The following is a 20,942-nucleotide window of genomic DNA, read 5'->3' on the forward strand; positions in this document are numbered from 1 at the left end:
GTCACCAACATCAAAGACTAAAGGTAGATAAAACCACAAATACAGGGAGAAACAAGAGCAGAAAAGCTGAAAATTCCAAAATTCAGAGCACCTCTTTTCCAAAGGATAGCAGCTCCTCACTAGCAACCAAACAAAACTGGATGGAGAATGACTTTGACAAGTTGGCAGAAGTAGGCTTCAGAAGGTCGGTAATAATAAACTTCTTCAAGCTAAAAGAACATGTTCTAACCCATTGCAAAGAAGCTAAAAACCTTGAAAAAAAGTTAGATGAATGACTGACTAGAATCAACAGCATAGAGACGACCTTAAATGACCTGACGGAGCCAAAAACCACAGCATAAGAACTTTGTGACACATACACAAACTTCAATAGCTGATTCGATCGAATGGAAGAACGGATATCAGTGATTGAAGATCAAATTAATGAAATAAAGGGAGAAGACAAGATTAGAAAAAAAGACTAAAAAGAAATGAACAAAGCCCCAAGAAATATGTGACTATGTGAAAAGACGAAGTCTACATTTGATTGGTGAATCTGAAAGTGACAGAGAGAATGGAACCAAGTTAGAAAACACTCTTCAGGATATTATCCAGGAGAACTTCCCCAGCCTAAAAGGCAGGCCAACATTCAAATTCAGGAACTACAGAGAACACCACAAAGATACTCCTCAAGAAGAGCAACCCCAAACACATAATTGTCAGATTCACCAATGCTGAAATGAAGGAAAAAATGTTAAGGGCAGCCAGAGAGAAATGTCGGGTTACCCACAAAGGGAAGCCCATCAGACTAACAGCAGATCTCTTGGCAGAAACCCTACATGCCAGAACAGAGTGGGGGACTAATATTCAACATTCTTAAAGAAAAGAATTTTCAACCCAGAATTTCATATCAAGCCAAATCAAGCTTCATAAGTGAAGGAGAAATAAAATCCTTCACAGACAAGCAAATGCTGAGAGATTTTGTCACCACCAGGCCTGACTTACAAGAGGTCCTGAAGGAAGCACTAAATATGGAAAGGAAAAACCAGTACCAGCCACTGCAAAACATGCCAAATTGTAAAGACCGTTGATGCTAGGAAGAAACTGCATCAACCAACAGGCAAAATAACCAGTTAACATCATAATGACAGGATCAAATTCACACATAACAATATTCACCTTAAATGTAAATAGGGTAAACAACAGAATTAAAAGACACAGACTGACAAATTGGATAAAGAGTCAAGACCCAACAGTGTGCTATATTCAGGAGACCCAACTCACATGCAGAGACACAGATATGCTCAAAATAAAGGGATGGGGGACGATCTACCAAGCAAATGGAAAGCATAAAAAAGCAGGGGTTGTAATCCTAGTCTCTGATGAAACAGACTTTAAACCAACAAAGATCAAAAGAGACAAAGAAAGCCATTACATAATGGTAAAGGGATCAATTCAACAAGAAGAGCTAACTATTCCTAAATATATATGCATTCAATACAGGAGCCCAGAGATTCATAAAGCAAGTCCTTAAGGACCTACAAAGAGACTTAGACTCCCACACAATAATCATGGGAGACTTTAACAACCCACTGTCAATATCAGACAGATCAACAAGACAGAAAGTTAACAAGGATATCTAGGACTTGAACTTAGCTCTGGACCAAGCCGACCTAATAGACATCTACAGAACTCTCCACCCCAAGTTAACAGAATATACATTCTTCTCAGCATCACATCACACTTACTCTAAAATTGACCATGTAATTGGAAGTAAAGCACTCCTCAGCAAATGTAAAAGAACAGATATCACAACAAACTGTCTCTCAGACCACAGCGCAATCAAATTAGAACTCAGGATTAAGAAACTCACTCAAAACCTCACACCTACATGGAAACTAAACAACCTGCTCCTGAATGACTATTGGGTAAATAACAAAATGAAGGCAGAAATAAAGATGTTCTTTGAAACCAATGAAAACAAAGACACAATGTACCAGCATCTCTGGGACACATTTAAAGCAGTGTGTAGAGGGAAATTTACAGCACTAAATGACTACAGGAGAAAGCTGAAAAGATCTAAAATTGACATTCTAACATCACAATTAAAAGAACTAGAGAGGCAAGAGCAAACAAATTGAAAAGCTAGTGGAAGGCAAGAAATAAGTAAGATCAGAGCAGAACTGAAGGAGATCGAGACACACACAAAATAAAAATTCAAAAAAATCAGTGAATCCAGGAGCTGTTTTTTTCAAAAGATCAACAAAATAGACTGCTAGCATGACTAATAAAGAAGAAAAGAGACAAGAATCATATAGATGCAATAAAATTTATGAAGGAGATATCACCACCGATCCCACAGAAATACAAACTACCATCAGAGAATACTATAAACACCTCTATGCAAATAAACTAGAAAATCTAGAAATGGATAAATTCCTGGACTCATACACTCTCCCAAGACTAAATCAGGGAGAAGTTGAATCTCTGAATAGACTAATAACAGGTTCTGAAATTAAGGCAATAATTAATAGACTACTAACCAAAAAAAGTCCAGGACCAGATGGATTCACAGCCAAATTCTACCAGAGGTAGAAAGAGGAGCTGGTACCATTTTTTTCTGAAACAATTCCAATCAATAGAAAAAGAGGGAATCCTCCCTAACTCATTTTATGAGGCCAAAATCATCCTGATACCAAAGCCTGGCAGAGACACACACAAAAAAGAGAATTTTAGACCAATATCCCTGATGAACATCAATGCAAAAATCCTCAATAAAATACTGGTAAAACGAATACAGCAGCACATTAAAAAGCTTATCCACCACAATCAAGTCTGCTTCATCCCTGGGATGCAAGGCTGGTTCAACATACACAAATCAATAAATGTAATCCATCACATAAACAGAATCAATGACAAAAACCACATGATTGTCTCAATTGATGCAGAAAAGGCCTTCGACAAAATTCAACAGCTCTACATGCTAAAAAGTCTTAAAAAACTAGGTATTGATGGAATGTATCTCAAAATAATAAGAGCTATTTATGACAAACCCACAGCCAATATCATACTGAATGGGCAAAAACTGGAAGCATTCCCTTTGAAAACTGAAACAAGACCAGAACAGATGCAGAAGATGGGTGATTTCTGCATTTCCAACTGAGGTACCTGGTTCATTTAGTTGGGATTGGTTGGACAGTGGGTGCAGCCCACGGAAGGTGAGCCAAAACAGGCTGGGGTGTCACCTCACCCGGGAAGCGCAAGGGGTCAGGGGATTTCCCTTTCAAGACAAGACAAGGATGCCCTCTATCACCACACCTATTCAACATAGAGTTGGAAGTTTTGGCCTGGGCAATCAGGCAAGATAAATAAATAAAGAGTATTAAATTAGGAAAAGAGGACATCAAATTGTCCCTGTTTGCAGATGACATGATTGTATATTTAGAAAACCCCATAGTCTCAGTCCCAAATCTCCTTAAGCTGGTAAGCAACTTCAGCAAAGTCTCAGGATACACAATCAATGTGCAGAAATCACAAGCATTCCTATATGTCAATAACAGACAAACTGCCAATTTGTGAGTGAAAACCCATTCACAATTGCTACAAAGAGAATAAAATACCTAGGAATCCAACTTACAAGGGATGTGAAGGACCTCTTCAAGGAGAACTACAAACCACTGCTCAACGAAATAAAAGAGAACACAAACAGATGGAAGAACATTCCATGCTCATGGATAGGAAGAACCAATATTGTGAAAATGGCCATAATGCCTAAGGTAATTTCTAGATTCAATGCCATCCCCATCAAGCTATCAATGACTTTCTTCACAGAATTGGAAAAAACTACTTTAAAGTTCACACAGAACCAAAAAAGAGCCCACATAGATAACACAATCCTAAGCAAAAAGAACAAAGCTGGAGGCATCACACTACCTGACTTCAAACTACAGTAAAAGCCTACAGTAACCAAAACAGCATAGTACTGGTACCAAAACAGATATAAAGACCAATGTAAAAGAACAGAGGCCTCAGAAATAACACCACCATCTACAACCATCTAATCTTTGACAAACCTCAAGAAAACAAGAAATGGGGAAAGGATTCCCTATTTAATAAATGGTGCTGGGAAAACTGGCCAGTCATATGTAGAAAGCTGAAAGTGGATCCCTTCCTTATACTTTATACAAAAATTAACAGATGGATTAAAGACTTAACTGTAAGACCTAAAACCATAAAAACACTAGAAGAAAACCTAGGCAATACTATTCAGGACATAGGCATGGGCAAAGAAAGACTTCATGACTAAAACACCAAAAGCAATGGCAATAAAAGCCTAATTAGACAAATGGTATCTAATTAAACTAAAAAGCTTCTGCACAGCAAAAGAAACTACCATCAGAGTGAAGAGGCAACCTACAGAATGGGAGAAAATTTTTTGCAATTACCCACCTGACTAAGGGCTAATATTCAGAATCTACAAAGAATTTAAACAAATTTACAAGGAAGAAAAACAACTCCATCAAAAACTGGCAAAGGATATGAACAGACACTTCTCAAAAGAAGACATCTGGCTGGGCGCGGTGGCTCATACCTATAATCCCAGCACTTTGGGAGGCTGAGGCAGGTGAATCATGAGGTCAGGAGATCGAGACCATCCTGGTTAATACTGTGAAACCCCATCTCTACCAAAAATACAAAAAGTTAGCCAGGCATGGTGGTGGGCACCTATAGTCCCCACTACTAGGGAGGCTGAGGCAGGAGAATGGTATGAACTCGGGAGGCGGAGCTTGCAGTGAGCCACGATCATGCCACTGCACTCTAGCCTGGGCGACAGAGCAAGACTCCATCTCAAAAAAAAAAAAAAAAAAAAAAAAAAATCTATGCAGCCAACAGACACGTGAAAAAAATGCTCACCATCACTGGTCATCAGAGAAATGCAAATCAAAACCACAATGAGATACCATCTCATGCCAGTTAGAATGGCAATCATTAAAAGTCAGGAAGCAACAGATGCTGGAGAGGATGTGGAGAAATAGGAACACTTTTACACTGTTGGTGGGAGTGTAAATTGGTTCAACCATTGTGGAAGACAGTTTGGCAATTCCTCAAGGATCTAGACCTAGAATTACCGTTTGACCCAGCAATCCTATTAGTGGGCATATACCCAAAAGATTATAAAGCATGCTGCCATAAGGACACATGCACACGTATGTTTATTGTGGCATTATTCACAATAGCAAAGACTTGGAACCAACCCAAATGTCCATCAATGATAGATTGAGTTAAGAAAATGTGGCACATATACACCATGGAATACTATGCAGCTATAAANTTTGCAATTCCTCAAGGATCTAGACCGAGAATTACCGTTTGACCCAGCAACCCTAGCAGTGGGCATATACCCAAAAGATTATAAAGCATGCTGCCATAAGGACACATGCACACGTATGTTTATTGTGGCATTATTCACAATAGCAAAGACTTGGAACCAACCCAAATGTCCATCAATGATAGATTGAGTTAAGAAAATGTGGCACATATACACCATGGAATACTATGCAGCTATAAAAAATGATGAGTTCATGTCCTTTGCAGGGACATGGATGAAGCTGGAAACCATCATTCTCAGCAAACTATTACAAAGACAGAAAACCAAACACCATATGTTCTCACTCATAGGTGGGAACTGAACAATGAGAACACGTGGACACAGGGTGGGAAACATCACAACACCGGGTCCTGTCATGGAGTTGGGAGCTGGAGGAGGGATGGCATTAGGAGAAATAGCTAATGTAAATGACGAGTTGATGGGTGCAGCAAACCAACATGGCACATGTATACATAGGTAACAAACCTGCACATGGTGCACATGTATCCTAGAACTTAAAGTATAATTTAAAAGAAAAAGAAATTCCCAGCAAAACAAAAAAAGAAATTCACACACACACACATACACACACACACACACACACACTGGTTGGAATGCTCATGTATGTTTCCAGTGTTTATATAAATACACAATATATTGAACAATCTAAATTATTTGAGACATACACTAAAGTTTTGATTAATTATAGATACTTTATAGAAGTCAATTTCTCTTTTTTAATGGAGATGATAATTTTGACACAGACATATGTAAATGATGAGAAAAATATCTGACTTTCAAGGTGAGAGTTATATTGGAATTAGTTAAGAAAAATAAAATGTCAGCAAACTAAAGGAAAAAAGGATAGATTTACAACACGTTGAAAAAACAGGCAACATAAGATGATGGAAGCTTCAGAATGCTTACATTTTAATAACACAAAAGTGAGATTATCTGAGAATACAGAATTAATTTGATCAGGTAGAGTTAGGTTTTGAGGAAGTGAATTGTACATTTAGGTTGCCCTGGCAACAGGGGTATCTTCTTGTGCTGACATTATAATTGGAAAAACCATTTGAAAGTTAAGTAAACTGTAATTAGAGGTGGCCCGATCTCCCTTGGAGGTACAACTGGAAAAGGGTTTGGGGCAGGTTTATGCCATCTACAAAAATGAAGTCATGAGAGAGAACAGTTGGGTTGCACTTAGAAGAGATAAATTGGGCCTTATACTCAAGAGTGTCTGAATATGGCACAAATCTTTTGCTTTTTTTCCACTGATTTCAGTTGAAGTTGGGGAAAATAAATAGATTGCATAGATGTATGTTTATATTGTCTCAACTGCTGTATATTAGTTAGAATCACTGCTGGAATGGAACCTTGGACTTGGAAACAGTGGGAACTCATTGTTTTCTGGATGCTTGTGAAAGGCGGCTTTTGACTCAAGATCTCACAGCAGTCTGTGCTCTGGATGCTTCTCTAGCTCTTATTTGCACGTGGAGACTGGATATATTCCAGACTTACAATGATTCTACTTCTATTCCATTTCTTAGTATGAGGAAACACATTGTCTTCAGAGGCCACCACATTCCACCGAAAGCTGCACTTTTGCTAGAAAGTTCTTTCTTATTCTGAGCTGAAATTTGCCTCCCAGTAACTTTAATTGATTAGTCACTTATAGCAGTTTTAAAAACATTTTAATCTACTCATGAGCTTTAATGACTTTAAGCTAATGCCTCTTATACAGCAATGTGTTTAACATGATATGTTTAAATATGTCTGTTAGTAATTGTGCTTTCATTAACTATCATAAATAAGAATAATATATTCCTATTATTAGCAATAATATTCTATCATTACTTGCACTTACGTACTTATCACTTTATATTTTTATAAACACATAGGTACAGCAATTTCCCTGCCTATGAGTCTCTCCAGGCTGGAGAATAAGTGTGAGGTACTGAGAGGAGAGAAGAAGTAAGGTTGAACTAATCATTTGATTGATTTCAGGCTTTTTATTCTTTGTTGCTCTGTTAACCACCTATAGCCAAAGGATGAGGTTAGTCTCAGGTGGGACTCAGATGGGATGCATCAAGCTTGAGGGGATCAGTGACATCTATTTTAAACATTATGATTTGTGAAAATCAGTTTTGCCTTTTGCTCCCTTGTTTTGATTTAGTCCAACTCTCTCTTTTTGTAGAAAAGAGTCTGTACAAATGACTGGTCTAAGAGCATCACAGCTTTCCTACAAAGTTGTCATTTTTCTCATCTTAAAAAAAACCCAAAAAATCTGGTCTGACTAATAAAACATTGGTGTTTTTTTGTTGTTGTTTTTCTCTGTAGAGGATACACACCAGCAACGTGAAGCCTCTAGCTACCTATTTTGGTTTCTCTTATATATCAAGATTGCCTGTTTGATCCAGAGAAAGGGAGCAAAATAAATGAAATGAAGTCATTGATGTTTTTATGTAATTGGCATTTTCTCTCTTTTCACACACAATTAGATGGAGTTCATTCTGTAATACTGGCTTAATCCCTGCTACTAGAGAATTTCAAAGACAACTCATGCTGTGAATGTGAGGTGAGAGCTAGGTGAATGATTAAAATAGGGCAAATTTCACCCTATTGCTATTATTTCTAAGAGCTATAGTAGAATCGTATCTTGAAGGATACTTCAAAGTTCTCTAAAGAAAAAATAAATAATAATAGGAACACTACTAACAGTACATTTTCTAGGATAAAGGCATGTTAGATCATTTGAGAATAGTTAATTGAAATGACAGACTTTAGAAGTCAGGTTTCAGAAATGTATATTTTGCATGCAAATAGTATAGACAATACTTTTTAGTGTAAGAGAAAAGACGCCAACTACTGGGTAAATTTTCAAGGATTTATTTGTCAGTATTTCATAAGCATGTACAGCATCCAAATAAGCTAATAAAATGCTTCAACTCAATAAACAGCTGCTTACAAAGGGATTTTAAAGATAAATATCAAAGAAAGATGCTTTAAAGGTTAAATAAATTATAGAGTAAATTAGCATTAATGACAAGTTATAAGGAAATTAGAACATTTTCACAGTGTTCACTGTTTCATAATGAATTGTTCACAACAAATAAATCTTGATGAAAAGCAAGATTTGTTTATGAATTGTAAAGAAAACGAAATAATTTATAGTAGAAATAATGGTCAAAAGGTGGTTAGAGGGAAAAGGAGAAATACAGTATATTAATAACCTGAAGTTTATTAAAATTTTACTTTGTTTTAGTAAGAATGAGTAGGTGAAATTTACAAGTGAAGTTAGATAACAAAATAGCTATTGTTTCTTCAAATTCAGTTATCTTAAGACAATTGATAGTAATTCAAAATATATGCTACAAAAATTCTCCCATAACACAGTGTTAATTAGGTAATATGACAAATGCATCAACACCTTAAAATTAATGGAATATGATTTAATAAACTACTTTTTGCTTGAGAGGATTAGTGTAGTTTAATAGAAAACAGTGCTGCATCTCTTTATTCACAAGTATTCAAATTAAATTTTATATTAATTTGACTTACAAAAATAAACATGTATATAAAATAGGAAAGATGCAGGCAATCAGAAAATGATATTCACTAATATAACTCACAATTCACAAAGCACAGCCCTGTATATTATTTTATTGTGCAGGGTAGTAACATGAATTCACTTAAACTGATATCCTGTCAGTATTTGCCTTTTTCCACTAGGAAACATAACAAGACAAATGTTTGAGCTGCAAACACATTTTCTTATTTAATAGCCACTAACAGCCATAATTAATTCTTGGAAACTGTAATTCAATCAAGTGTGATTATAATTAAACATATACACACAAAGATAATTATGAGTCTTTCTGGCAATAGTAAATAAAGTTATCTATTGTTGAAATATGATCACTATTTTTGACTATCAGTAAAAGTATTAATTCCTGGTCAACAGTCATTTTCACTCTTAGATAAGGCTGGAATACAAGTGGCTATGTGGAAATATGCATCCTAGTATAAAATTTGCCCAAAGATTTTTTTGAAGATAGGTACACAGACTCTAATTTATTAAATTGCAACATATAAGTTTGGTTAGTTTTTAAAAATATTAAAGAGATTATAATTACAAAGAGGGAGAAGGGAAAATAAAGATGACAAAGAGAAAAGAGCTAGAGAAGGAGGGAGAGATGAATAGGCAGAGGAAATAGTGGTGGGGTGGAGTGGAGCAATGCAGAGAAATACAAGGATAGTCACAGCAAAGATAAGAACAATACAGAAAAATTCAAGGGGAATCATGTTACCTCAGTAAAAGACTCTATAATCAGAAAGCCATAAATATGGGACCCACTATTTTTTAACTTAAATTATTTGATAGGAATTGAGGTTGGACTGTAATATTGGACATGACTCAATTGTGAATTCAATGCATATGCATATTTTATTGCACTTACCATTCAATATGATTATTCACATCACCTTTGTTTCATAATTTAATTTTTAAAAACTGGATTTGAACTATTAAAAATTATAAAATTAATTACATTCAGCTTCAACCTATTGAAACAAACCTGCTAGCATGACCCCTGGTGGTAGTCATCTATAATATGTATTAGGGCTGGATATTTAGGTCCCAGAAATTTCTGCGTGCTGGTTAATATGATTAAAAAAAAAATAGGGTGGGTAAAATTAGGCCTTTTTGTTCTGTGTTTCATGTTAATTGAATATTACAGTGTGCAAGACACTCTGCTAGGCATGTATTAGTTTTATTCCTGGATTTGGGCAAATATCTGGGAGTGGAATTGCTATGATATATATATCATATAAATATATATATATCATAGACTCTGGTAGTGGTGAGAAGTATAACAAACACAGGGAAGTACATAAACTCTAGTTATATAGATTAATGAATTTTAGAAACTGAACATATAACCACAAGCAGCACAGAGAAAAAAATATTAGCAGAACCCCAGAAGTCCCTCTTGTGCCCCTTCTAGTAACCTCTCAACACGTCCCCCTCAATAGAATAACATTCCATTATATGAGAATATCACAATTTGTTTACTCATTCTCTTGCTGATGAATAATTAAGTGTGCTTTTCAGTGTTAGGATACTATAAATAGTGCTTCCATGAATTATATCTTTACATGACTTTTGGTGAATATCTATACACGCATTTCTCCAGGGTATATTCCTAGGAATAAAATTGCTGGGTTATAGGGATATACATGTTAAACTTTCACTGATACAGCCAAAACGTTTTCTGATGTGGTTATATTAGTTTACACTTTCACCAACACTTCCACTCAGTTGTTCCACATGCTTTCACCAACACCTGGTACTATCTTTTTCATTTTAGCCTTTCTGATATAAATGTACTGGCATAGCATTTTGATTTTAATTTACTTCTCTAATGCCTAATGATTTTGAGCACATATATATTGACTGTGCATTTGTGTGTCATCTTTTGTGAGGACCCTTTCCATTATTTTCTCTTATTGATTTATAGGAGTTCATTAAATACTCTGGAGACTTTTTGTTGTTATATTTATTGTGAATAATTATTCTAGCTACTGCCTTGCATTTAGCAGCTTTTTTGAGGAAAAATTTACATGTCATACAGTTGCCCATTGTAACTATACTGTTCAGTGATTTTTTTTTAGTATATCATGCAGTTATACAATCATCCCTACGATTCAGTGTTAAGGTACCTCCTTCACCCTGAAGTTTCCCTCATACCTGTTTTCTGTCAGTCCCTGCTTCAACTTCCATCTGCAACCACTGATCTATGTCAGAAAGTGAATATTCTCATGTTTCTGCATAGTTAGGACTTTCTGACAAATGTTACTGGCACCTGGGTCAAAGGACAAGCTCGGACGTTGAAGTGTGTTAAACAGGGAATTATCTGCTCTTAAAGAGTAATAAAACTTACTTCTGTCAGAGCCAACTGCTTGCATTTTGGGGTACTTTCCCCTCTCTTTTCTTCAGAACATTTATTTACAGTCCAAAGGACTGTAAAAGACCAGGGAGCAAATGTTTCTCTCTCAGGAAGGGAGGAGAGGGAGGGCATTTTATTTATATATATATACACATACATAGATATATATGTGTGTGTATATATATATATTTCCAGATTCATAATTTTAGGCTTCCGTTCCTATGATGCAACCCCTGTACATGTAGTGCTAAACATGTGGCTCTCCTTGCATCACCTATGCGACACTGCTGCCGTTGCTGTAATGAACAGTGATGACTCTGAGTTCCAGAAACCTCATGGTTGCATTCAGGATAACAAGGAATAAATACAGATCATAAAAACTTACCAAGTTTACTGACAAGAATGGGATCCTGTTTGAAACGTGGTTTTCTGAAAGAGATAGAGGATGACCTCCAGGCTAACTAACAGGATTTGAAAGAAGACAGCAAGAGCCAATAGCAGACAGTTTGAAAGGATTGGAAGACAATTGTTGGTCAAAGGCTGGGGGTAGGTTGGAACAAGCAGCCCAGATGGTTTTAGGTTTTAGAGAAGGCTTTTAGTTTTTGCCCTCTCCTAGCAAGAGAAGAAAGGGTCCAGGAATTCCCAACGTTGGGCTTTTGGTGGGTGAGTAGAGAATGTTAGAAATCTATGTTGTTCGCTCCTCTATGTAAGAAGAGAAGAAATACCCAAGGTAGGCTTTGGATGGGTCCCAAGTAGAAGTTACCTTATTCACTGCTCTCTCTTCTGGGCAGAAAGAGAAAGCATTAATTAGTTCCCAAAGCTGAAGCGGCTTTGGACATTGCAGCTGCTAAACTGCTTGGACCTGAAGGGAGAGGTGGCTCACTTACTCAGGTGGGAACAATTTGTTGGCTTCCAGATTGCTCACTCCCACTCTGATCTCAGCTCCTTGAAGAGTTGGGGTGGGGCTCAGGTCTTCTCGTCACCAGAAGGCTGAGATAGCTCTACACATTCATCCCTTTATGCTGGGAGAACTTTGGAAGGGAGGAATTCACTTGTTGATACCTCTGTTGTTGTTGGACATAGCTATAATGTGCCTAGTTCTGTGGCAGAAACGGACGTGGGACTTGGGTATGGAGAAGGGTGCCAAGAAAGTAGAATGCGGAGTTATGGTTGCATGTGAGTTCAGAAAGAAATAGCCCTAGCACAGCCGGGATGCTGAGAAGTGCAGAGGCAAGGGGACCAAATAAAAAGGTAAGGGAAAAACCTCTCCACCCACCCGCCTCACCTAGTCTCCGCTGCCACTGCAGCCGCCATGGCTCCCAGCTGGGAGAGAGCAGGATTCCTCAGAAGCTGTTACCTTAATCTCTGAAACACTACGTTAACTGTTAGGATCTTGAGCAAAACTTGAAGAAAGAAAAAAAAAAGTTTAATAAAACACTGTATTGTGTTGTTGCTACTATGTCTGACTGTATAGTAAAAATAATTGCAGGACTTTTTATGCTTGTAATTCCCCGGCTCATAGGTGCTAGAGGGGATTATTTAATCAGGAATAGCTAAAAATAGAGAAGTTTTAGTGGGATCTGCCTTAGAGACAGAATAACTCTCTGACTGAAGACTTAACGCTGTTTGCCCAAAGGAAGCTTCTGGAAATTCTGGTGATGATGCCATAAAAAGTATGATTTCAGATACTAAATTAAATCAAGACTTTTTAAAAAACCTTGGTTATAAAATGTTTTTTTCCTCACAGTTGTTTAGGATTTAGAAGGTCAGCTGAAGGTATTCCCTGTTCATCCTCCATGTTCAACCCTGGAGTTGAAGGACTTTAATTCTTAAAGCATTGTTTCTAGAAAGATTAATATGATGGAAGTGGTATTAAAACTGATTTTGGATTTTATACTGAAAGGCAAATTTTACTTTTGTTTGATTGTTCAATAAGATGCTCTCTATTTATAATTATCAGCTGAAGAATTTCTACAAAGAGTGGATGGGTAGACATTTCTAATATGCCTTTGCTATTCTGTTGTTTTTCAATTATTCGGATTGATTTTACCTGAAACTGCATAAACCAACTGGCAAAAAATGTTATAGGATTGCAGTAAATTTGAAAATAAGGAAATTTCAAATCATAGATATGAAATTGAAAGTTAGGTAAATACGTTCAAATCTACCTAATGCCCAAAGGCAACATTCAGGTTCTGTGCTTTAAATAATACCATGTTTAACCAATGAATCAATCAAATTCATAGAGATGCTATGACTAGTAAAATATTTAAGAAAAATATATCTTTAAAAAAGCAGAATTTCGGCTTTGCCATATTGGAGAGGTTTGTAATAAAATACCCAAGGATGTGAGGTATATTCCATTTGGCTTTATAATTCTATGAAGACATAGAAGTTTATTTGCTAATTATATTTTTTTCCTTTCATGATTTGGTGCAAAAAATTATTGACAATTTAAGCCCTCATCTCTTCTTTCTGGGAACTCATTTAAGCTAATGTATTCTGTAATATTCCAAGTAGCGTTAGAATAATCATGTTCAATCCTGTTATGTAATAAAGATGATAGATAAAATTTGCTCTCAATTTTGTGTAATTTTTGCTTTGCTCTTGCTGTAACACCATGTTCCTATAACTATACAATATTAGAGTTGGTTTTTTATAGTGTTAGAAATTTCTGCATTTCATATCATTGCTGCTAAAGGTATTAAGGATGATTAGTTCTATTTTTCAACAATGAAATCCCTGTACCAGAAATAGAAAGTGGAAACTTAGGCAAATGTGGCTGAACATATGGATAAATGTGATTATCTTAATTATTCACTCAAAAACATTGAGTGCTAAGTATGAGTAGGGCATCATTTTATATACTGGCCATGCACATGTAAACAGAACTTACAGAAATCACTTTTCTTAAGAAGCTTACATTCTAGGGGAACGAAACAGACAATAAGGAAAACTTGTGGGTAAAATCTGAAGCATATTAAATGCTAATGAGAAAGATCAAGCTGGAAAGTGGGGTAGCCATGGTGGGAGGATGGTAGCGATGAGGTGTTTGGTTATTGGGTTCATGGCTGCATCTTCTAGGAGAATGTACACTACCCGAAGGCAGGGTCACACCCGAAGGCAAGGACTCTGCCTGGTGTCACTTGCCATCACATCCCATGCACACCATTACATGGGGCACTTGACAAATGCTGAATGAATGGATGGATAAACTTGGTGTAGAGTGAATCCTCCCCTTATCCTGATCTACTCTTTTTTCACACTACTTTATATAGTATATAATGTTATAATTAGTTGTGTTTATTATTTATTGTCTGCTTCACTCAGCTGGAAGATAACCTGCCCAAGGGTAAGAATTTTTATTCATTTCATACACTTATATATCCCAAGATCCTAGAACATTGCCTGAGAGAGTGACATTCAGCATGTATTTGTTGAATGAGTGAATGGATTCTATGAAGTCATTGCATGAGGAAATAAAGTAGCTATTAATTTACCATAGAGGAATTGTGCTGCTTTTGGCAAGGAAACTTTTTCCTGCCAACATCACACATTCTGCCACTGACAAATTCACAATTTGTATGTTCAAAAATGGTATGAATAAAATGCTTAGGAAGCTGATCCTGATGTGAAATTCATGTGCCTTAGAAAATCAAGAAACACCTGCACATGAAAATACATAGCATTTTTAGTTATATTAGCCTTAACCTGGAAACAACCCAAGTGTCCATTAACATGTGAAAGGATAAAAAATGGCATATCTATATAATAAAATACTGTTCAGTAATATAAAGAAATAATGTGGAGATGTGCACATTAATATGGTATATTCTCACAGAGGAATGTTGAAAGTACAAAAAAGTGTAATTATTCAACTATCAATGACAGTGTTCCTCCGTGCTTAAAAATTTTTAAAGGGGCCTGGTCAAGAAAACAAAAATATCCATTCATGAAGAAAGAGCATGTAAAAACAGATGAAACAAGTTCTTTAGTTATACTTGACAGTTGACAGACCTGGGGTAGATGTTTTCACTGGCTGAAAGGCACTACAAATGTTTTCGTTGTTGATGTTTTCATTGGAAGAAAATGTTTTTATATCCGTTCTCAACCCAGAAACATAGCCATAGTCAAAAATTATTTTCTGACAAAGCTAATGAGAGTTTCTTTTGAAACCCTAAGAAAGATCAGAGGTTTAAAAGAGGTGCAGTTTACACTTGAAAGAACCACAGGCAGCCTAGAAACGCATCTTGAAGATCACAGTTTAGGAAACTAACACCTGAGAATGAATTCCCCATATTAACATGGCATCAGTGATTAGGGCACAAAACTCAAAGACAGTGTTTTCCTTCCTGTCCATCTTGAAATTCCTAGTGATTTGCTGACAGCATTTTAGAAATATTTTGTTCATGACTTATATATGACTATTAGAAAGGATTTTGATTTCTTGAGGGCAAGACACTGAGACTTCTCGTAAACCACATCCTGCCTAGAGCCCTGGGCAGGTGGCAGGTACTCTCTAAAACAGTAATCAACATCCATGAAGCCATTTCCAGTAGAACACTGTGGGCTAAATTATTTTCACTGAGAAGATTATAATCATTTATAGAGAACTTAGAATTACACCACAATAGGTGATACCTACTGGTATTTCATAGTCCTAATTTGCCTCTTTGCTTCTTTTTTTATCTTTCTAGGAACTTGTAGAAGATTCTATTTTTACACTATGTTTTCAATAACAGTATAGCTCCTCAGAATGCTAGTCCTGTGCATTATGCCACAGAGAACAGTTTTGTGGTGAAATTATGAAATACTGTATAACATTTTCCTTCTGTCAGGGTTACAATGCAAGCTAAGATTTTAAAATTCTAAGAAAATCTGCATTGAAGTGACTCCTTTGACTTTCTTTAACCCAACATCTCCCAAACTTACTTTCTTCAGAATTCTTTTTTAGTGTAAAGATGTCTATTTTTTAAAAGTGTATAAGATACCATCTATTTTAAGACATTATTTATGTGCCACTGGGAAAGGAAAACATGAACAATATGCCTTTATTTTTAAGACTCATTTAAAAGATACTGTCGACAAAACACAAACTTTAGGAAATACAACTTTACACTATAAAATAAACTGGAGCCATATATTCTAGAAATAAAACATTAAAATTAAAATCCTTTAAATCATCTTATCCAATTTAGTAATTTCAGTACTAGATTACAGATTCTTGTATACATTTTCAGAAACTGTGAGCTGTGATATAAATGTATTATATCAGTCCTTTGAGCTGTGATATAAATGTGTTTAATGGTATGCTGTCATACCACACACATTTTCTTATCACAGTTATAACTTCAAAGATCACAATTCTAGCTTATCTGTGACTTTTCAAGTGTATACCGTGAGGCTTCGAGGCCTCTGTATTAGGAGAGGGCACTTCAAAGAACACACCAGGGTCTACAGGAACCACACCAATCTATGCTCATTGATGACCCATGATAAACTTCATTACTGATAATACTCCTTTAATTATCCTCATGACGTTTGCATGTGTGGCTTCCAAACAAGGTAACTTACTCCAGGCAGGATCCATATATTCCATTTCTCTGTATCTCCCCACAGTGTCCACTTTGTATAAGAGTAAGGTTATTACTTTTAATGGCAAAAACCGCAACTACTTTTGCACCAACCTAATATAAATGTTATTTATTAATATGGGAACATCTTTCTCCATGTCATAGCCAAGTGGAAGCATCTATCTGTAAAATCATATTACTGTGGTTGTTAGCAAACCATTCCTTCAACTGCCTATTAGTAAAGATTTTTATTTTTTAGGATGAGTGATACAATTTTATCTAGAAGTTAGATCAGAAAAGCCACAGTAAATTTTCTAGTGCCATAAAATAAATCATTTTAATAATTAAGATACATAAATAGTTTATGATAGAAACAATAAAGTTGTCTCAACTCTGCACAAACATTGAATTTCCAAGTAATTTGTAAGGAATATATTCATCTTATTACATTCAAAATCATGGTTGAACAATGATGATTATAATGTTTTCTGAATGATGTTTTTATAGTCTATGAATTTGCACAGTATTACAGTAATTTATAGTATTACAGTGCTTGGTAATTTGAAGAAATGAAATAAAACTCTTCTAATGGTATGCAGGAAATAAAATAAAATAATTAAAGTCATTTGCATAACTTTTATGACAACAAAATAGTATTTTCTGTAAAAATAAATTAGGTTTTTTTATACTGAAATGTTCTATTAAAGTGTTTAGAAAATAGTTACATTCATTGTGGGCAGTGTGCTCAAACATTCTTATTTACCATTCCCTCATGCATGATAAAGTGAGGTGCAAGCTGTTCACATGTGAGAAAAACAGCTTTTCACAGGAAAAGAAACACACACACACACACACATATATATATGAAATAGAATTAATTTAGAAACCCAAGTGTCATATGACAGAGATACAAAAATTCACAAAGAAAATATATTCGTCAAGGCCTTTGAGGTGACACATCTTTGACTGTAATTTATCAAAGGTAGTTTTAATCATGCTACCCTGTAACTTCCATCAAATTAGCATGCTTGCGGATGGTATGTTATTGTACTCCTCCTATAATTTAAAGCAGTGTTTGGTCAATTGACTGAAGCACAGCAGTCGAACTCAGGACTCACCACGTTTTCTAAAGGAGCAAGAGAAACAAACGTCTCCACTCTAAGCGTGGTTTGCAAGAGTAGCACCTTTGGCACTGAGCAGAACAGTTTTCGGTGTGGCGGCCAGGTGACAGAAGTCTCTGGAGTGGCACAGCATGAAAACAAGCCTGACGCTTAGGGCAGCGATATTATCGAGCCAAATTTGCTGGTTTACCTAGGAAACAGATGAAAGATAAGAACTGATTAAAGTTTAACCGAACAGGAAATATTTGCGCTTATCCACAAGTAACACCTGAATGGCAAGTTGAACCTGAGACTGTTTTCTGTTGTTTCTTTTTCTTTATTTTGCTTTTCTTTTGCTTTTTCGCAGCCCGATTTTGTTTGGCTTCTTTTTCTTGGTTTCTTCTTTATACCATGGTCCCCAGACCCCTCCATTGAGCCGAGGGTTACTTCTGGGGTCTTTGGGGGGATACCTGACCGGCACTGCAGTTTTGTTGAACTGTGAGAGCCTCCGTAGGAGCTTCTTCACGATTCCCGGATACCTGTTAGATAGGTCCACCCTCTCATATGGGTCGGCAGTGATGTTGAAAAGCCATACACTTTTGCCAGTTGACAAGGTAATCCGTTCATTGTGCCACCGGTTCGGTCCCAGGTTGCTGAAAGACTGAGGGGGCACCCAGTCGCTGTAGCCAGGATTTCCTGTGAGCAATTTCCAGTGCTGCACTCTGATGGCTGACTGGATTGCAGTGTTCCAGATCCCATAGCCTGCTGCCCAGGAGCCATTTTTTGCCTTGGTATATATGGGGTCAATGTTATGCAAAATATCTACTCGGGGTGAGCGAAGACCCTCACTTATGGTCTCCCAGATATCATAGCCATCTAGTTGAATATCCTCATCAATCTGTCCTTCAGCCAGTGAAATCAGAGTGGGGTACCAGTCAGTGATATGCACAAGTTCCTTACACACTGTTCCCTTGTTTTTCAGAAGTGGGCTATGCACAAAGCCTACAGCCCGGATCCCTCCTTCCCAATATGTTCCTTTGCTACCTCTGAGAGGCCAGTTACTCCCTCCTGCTGTAGGCTGGCCACCATTATCTGAAGAGTAAATGATGATGCTGTTGTTATAGAAACCATAAGTCTTTAGAGCCAGTGTCACGTTGTTGATTGCTTCATCTAAGCAGGAAAGCATGGCAGCATATCTCCTCCTGTTTATGTTGATAATGGATCTGTAGTGTTCAAAATACCTGCCAGGAGCTTGCAGTGGTGAATGAACAGCTTGATAGGCAATATATAAAAATATAGGCTTTGTGGGGTTATGGGAAGCTAAGATTTGCTGTACTCTCTGAGTGTACATCTGTGTGGAGTATATGCCATTGTCATAGTCCCAGGCAGCATTGTCGTTTTCATACAAGTCATAGCCACACATCCCAGGACTGTCACATTTGTAGTGTGTATAGTAATCCCCACTTCCCAAAAGGGAACCAAAAAAGGTATCAAATCCTCTTTTGGTGGGCATGCATTCTTTTCTGTAAAAACCCAAGTGCCATTTTCCGACCATATGCGTTGAATATCCAACCTCCTTCAGTTTCTGAGGTAGGGTGGCATTGTCCAGAGGTAAACAGTTGGGTTGGGTAGGTCTTATGATAGAATGTTGAAGTCCGGTGTGTATCTGATACCTTAAGAAAAGAGAAAATTTTTATCAGGGCAGGATAAAAGAGATATTGTACATAAAACAGTGATCCCTAAATTAAATAATGTTTCTATGGGGATCATTGTGAAATTATAATTGACCCCAATTTTAAATGACCAATTCAGCATTTCTACTCTTTACTCACAAGTCTTACTCTAATTATCTTCCTATTTAACATTTGAAATACATTTCAATCTAAACCAGTACTTTTGAAACTAAGTTTTTGCCACTTATCTCAAAGTCTTTTTGAGACCGAATCTTGGTTGTCGCCTAGGGTGGAGTGCAGTGGCGTGATCTGGGCTCACTGCAACCTTCACCTCCTAGGTTCAAGCGATTCTCCTGCCTCAGTCTCCCCAGTAGCTGGGATTACAGGCATGCACCACCACACCCAGGTAACCTTTTTGTGTTTTTAGTAGGGACGGGGTTTCACCATGTTGGCCAGTCTGGTCTCAAACTCCTGACCTCAAGTGATCTACCTGCCTTGGCCTCCCAAAGTGCTGGGATTACAGGCGCAAAGCCACAGTGCCCAGCCTCAAAGTCTTTTAAAGTTCTTTTAATGGAATTAATTTGAATAAACTTTAATCTCTTAATTATATGACTGAAAACTGACAAGATAGGAGAAAAGATATATAGAATCAGAGTATTATTATTATTATTGCTTTTAACCTAGGAGCCTTCTAAATCATTAGCTCCTAAATAGTTTCCTGAAATCATTTATTTCAAGCTAACTATGAACTACTAAAATACATGGAAAATTATAGAAAATCTCCTGTTTGATTGTCAAACAATAGTTCATTCTTAATAGCTAATCTGTTAGATCTCTGAAATGAGAAAGAGGTTTCTTTCTCATTTCAGAATTGAGAATTGAGAATACAATAATGTATTCTCAACAATACATTATTGTTTAAAAATCATTTTAGAATAAATGTTTTAGCTAGTGCTACAAATTATATTTTTCAAAAAATAACAGGTAATAAGTCCTTGAGTATATTTCCCACAGTGTCTCTTTTTAAAAAAATTATAGTCACTTATAGTCTAAGAAAGCATAACACTTTCTAATATGTTAAAAATTAAGTGAATGTTAATTTCTTGCATTTTCTCTTTCCAGTAGTATTTTGCAAAGGGGTTTTCCAAGAAGGGGTTATTATTACACAAGTGTATGAATTTTCACTTGGGCCAAGACATATCAGTTAGTTTCTGACATTTTGAAACTGATTGATTCTATAGTTATAAGTACAAAACACTTTTAAAATAGAATATATAAAATGAAAATAAAATTAAGGTTGC

General features: G+C 36.4%; 1 protein-coding gene and 1 long non-coding RNA gene across 3 annotated transcripts in view; one reads left to right on the forward strand and one right to left on the reverse strand.

Moving 5' to 3' along the window:
* The window catches only part of LOC108512668 (uncharacterized), a 280,548-nt gene that overhangs the window by 61,717 nt on the left and 197,889 nt on the right, over nt 1–20,942 (forward strand). The gene's annotated exons all lie outside the window — the stretch shown is intronic.
* Nucleotides 1–20,942, reverse strand: part of ARSJ (arylsulfatase family member J) — a 105,772-nt gene that overhangs the window by 8,539 nt on the left and 76,291 nt on the right. Inside the window, exons 3-4 of one of the 2 annotated variants that reach the window (XM_017847994.1) lie at nt 18,276–19,641; nt 17,098–18,179 (exon numbers count right to left, since the gene is read on the reverse strand). In XM_017847994.1, the coding sequence (XP_017703483.1) occupies nt 18,306–19,641 (1,336 nt within the window). In that variant the 3' untranslated portion in view covers nt 17,098–18,179; nt 18,276–18,305. Of the gene's footprint in view, nt 1–17,097; nt 19,642–20,942 lie in introns of those variants that run through there. The other variant, XR_001880646.1, reaches the window with a different exon arrangement.

This window comes from Rhinopithecus bieti, unplaced genomic scaffold, assembly GCF_001698545.2.
Source record: "Rhinopithecus bieti isolate Rb0 unplaced genomic scaffold, ASM169854v2 scaffold_947, whole genome shotgun sequence".
Taxonomy (NCBI): domain Eukaryota; kingdom Metazoa; phylum Chordata; class Mammalia; order Primates; family Cercopithecidae; genus Rhinopithecus; species Rhinopithecus bieti.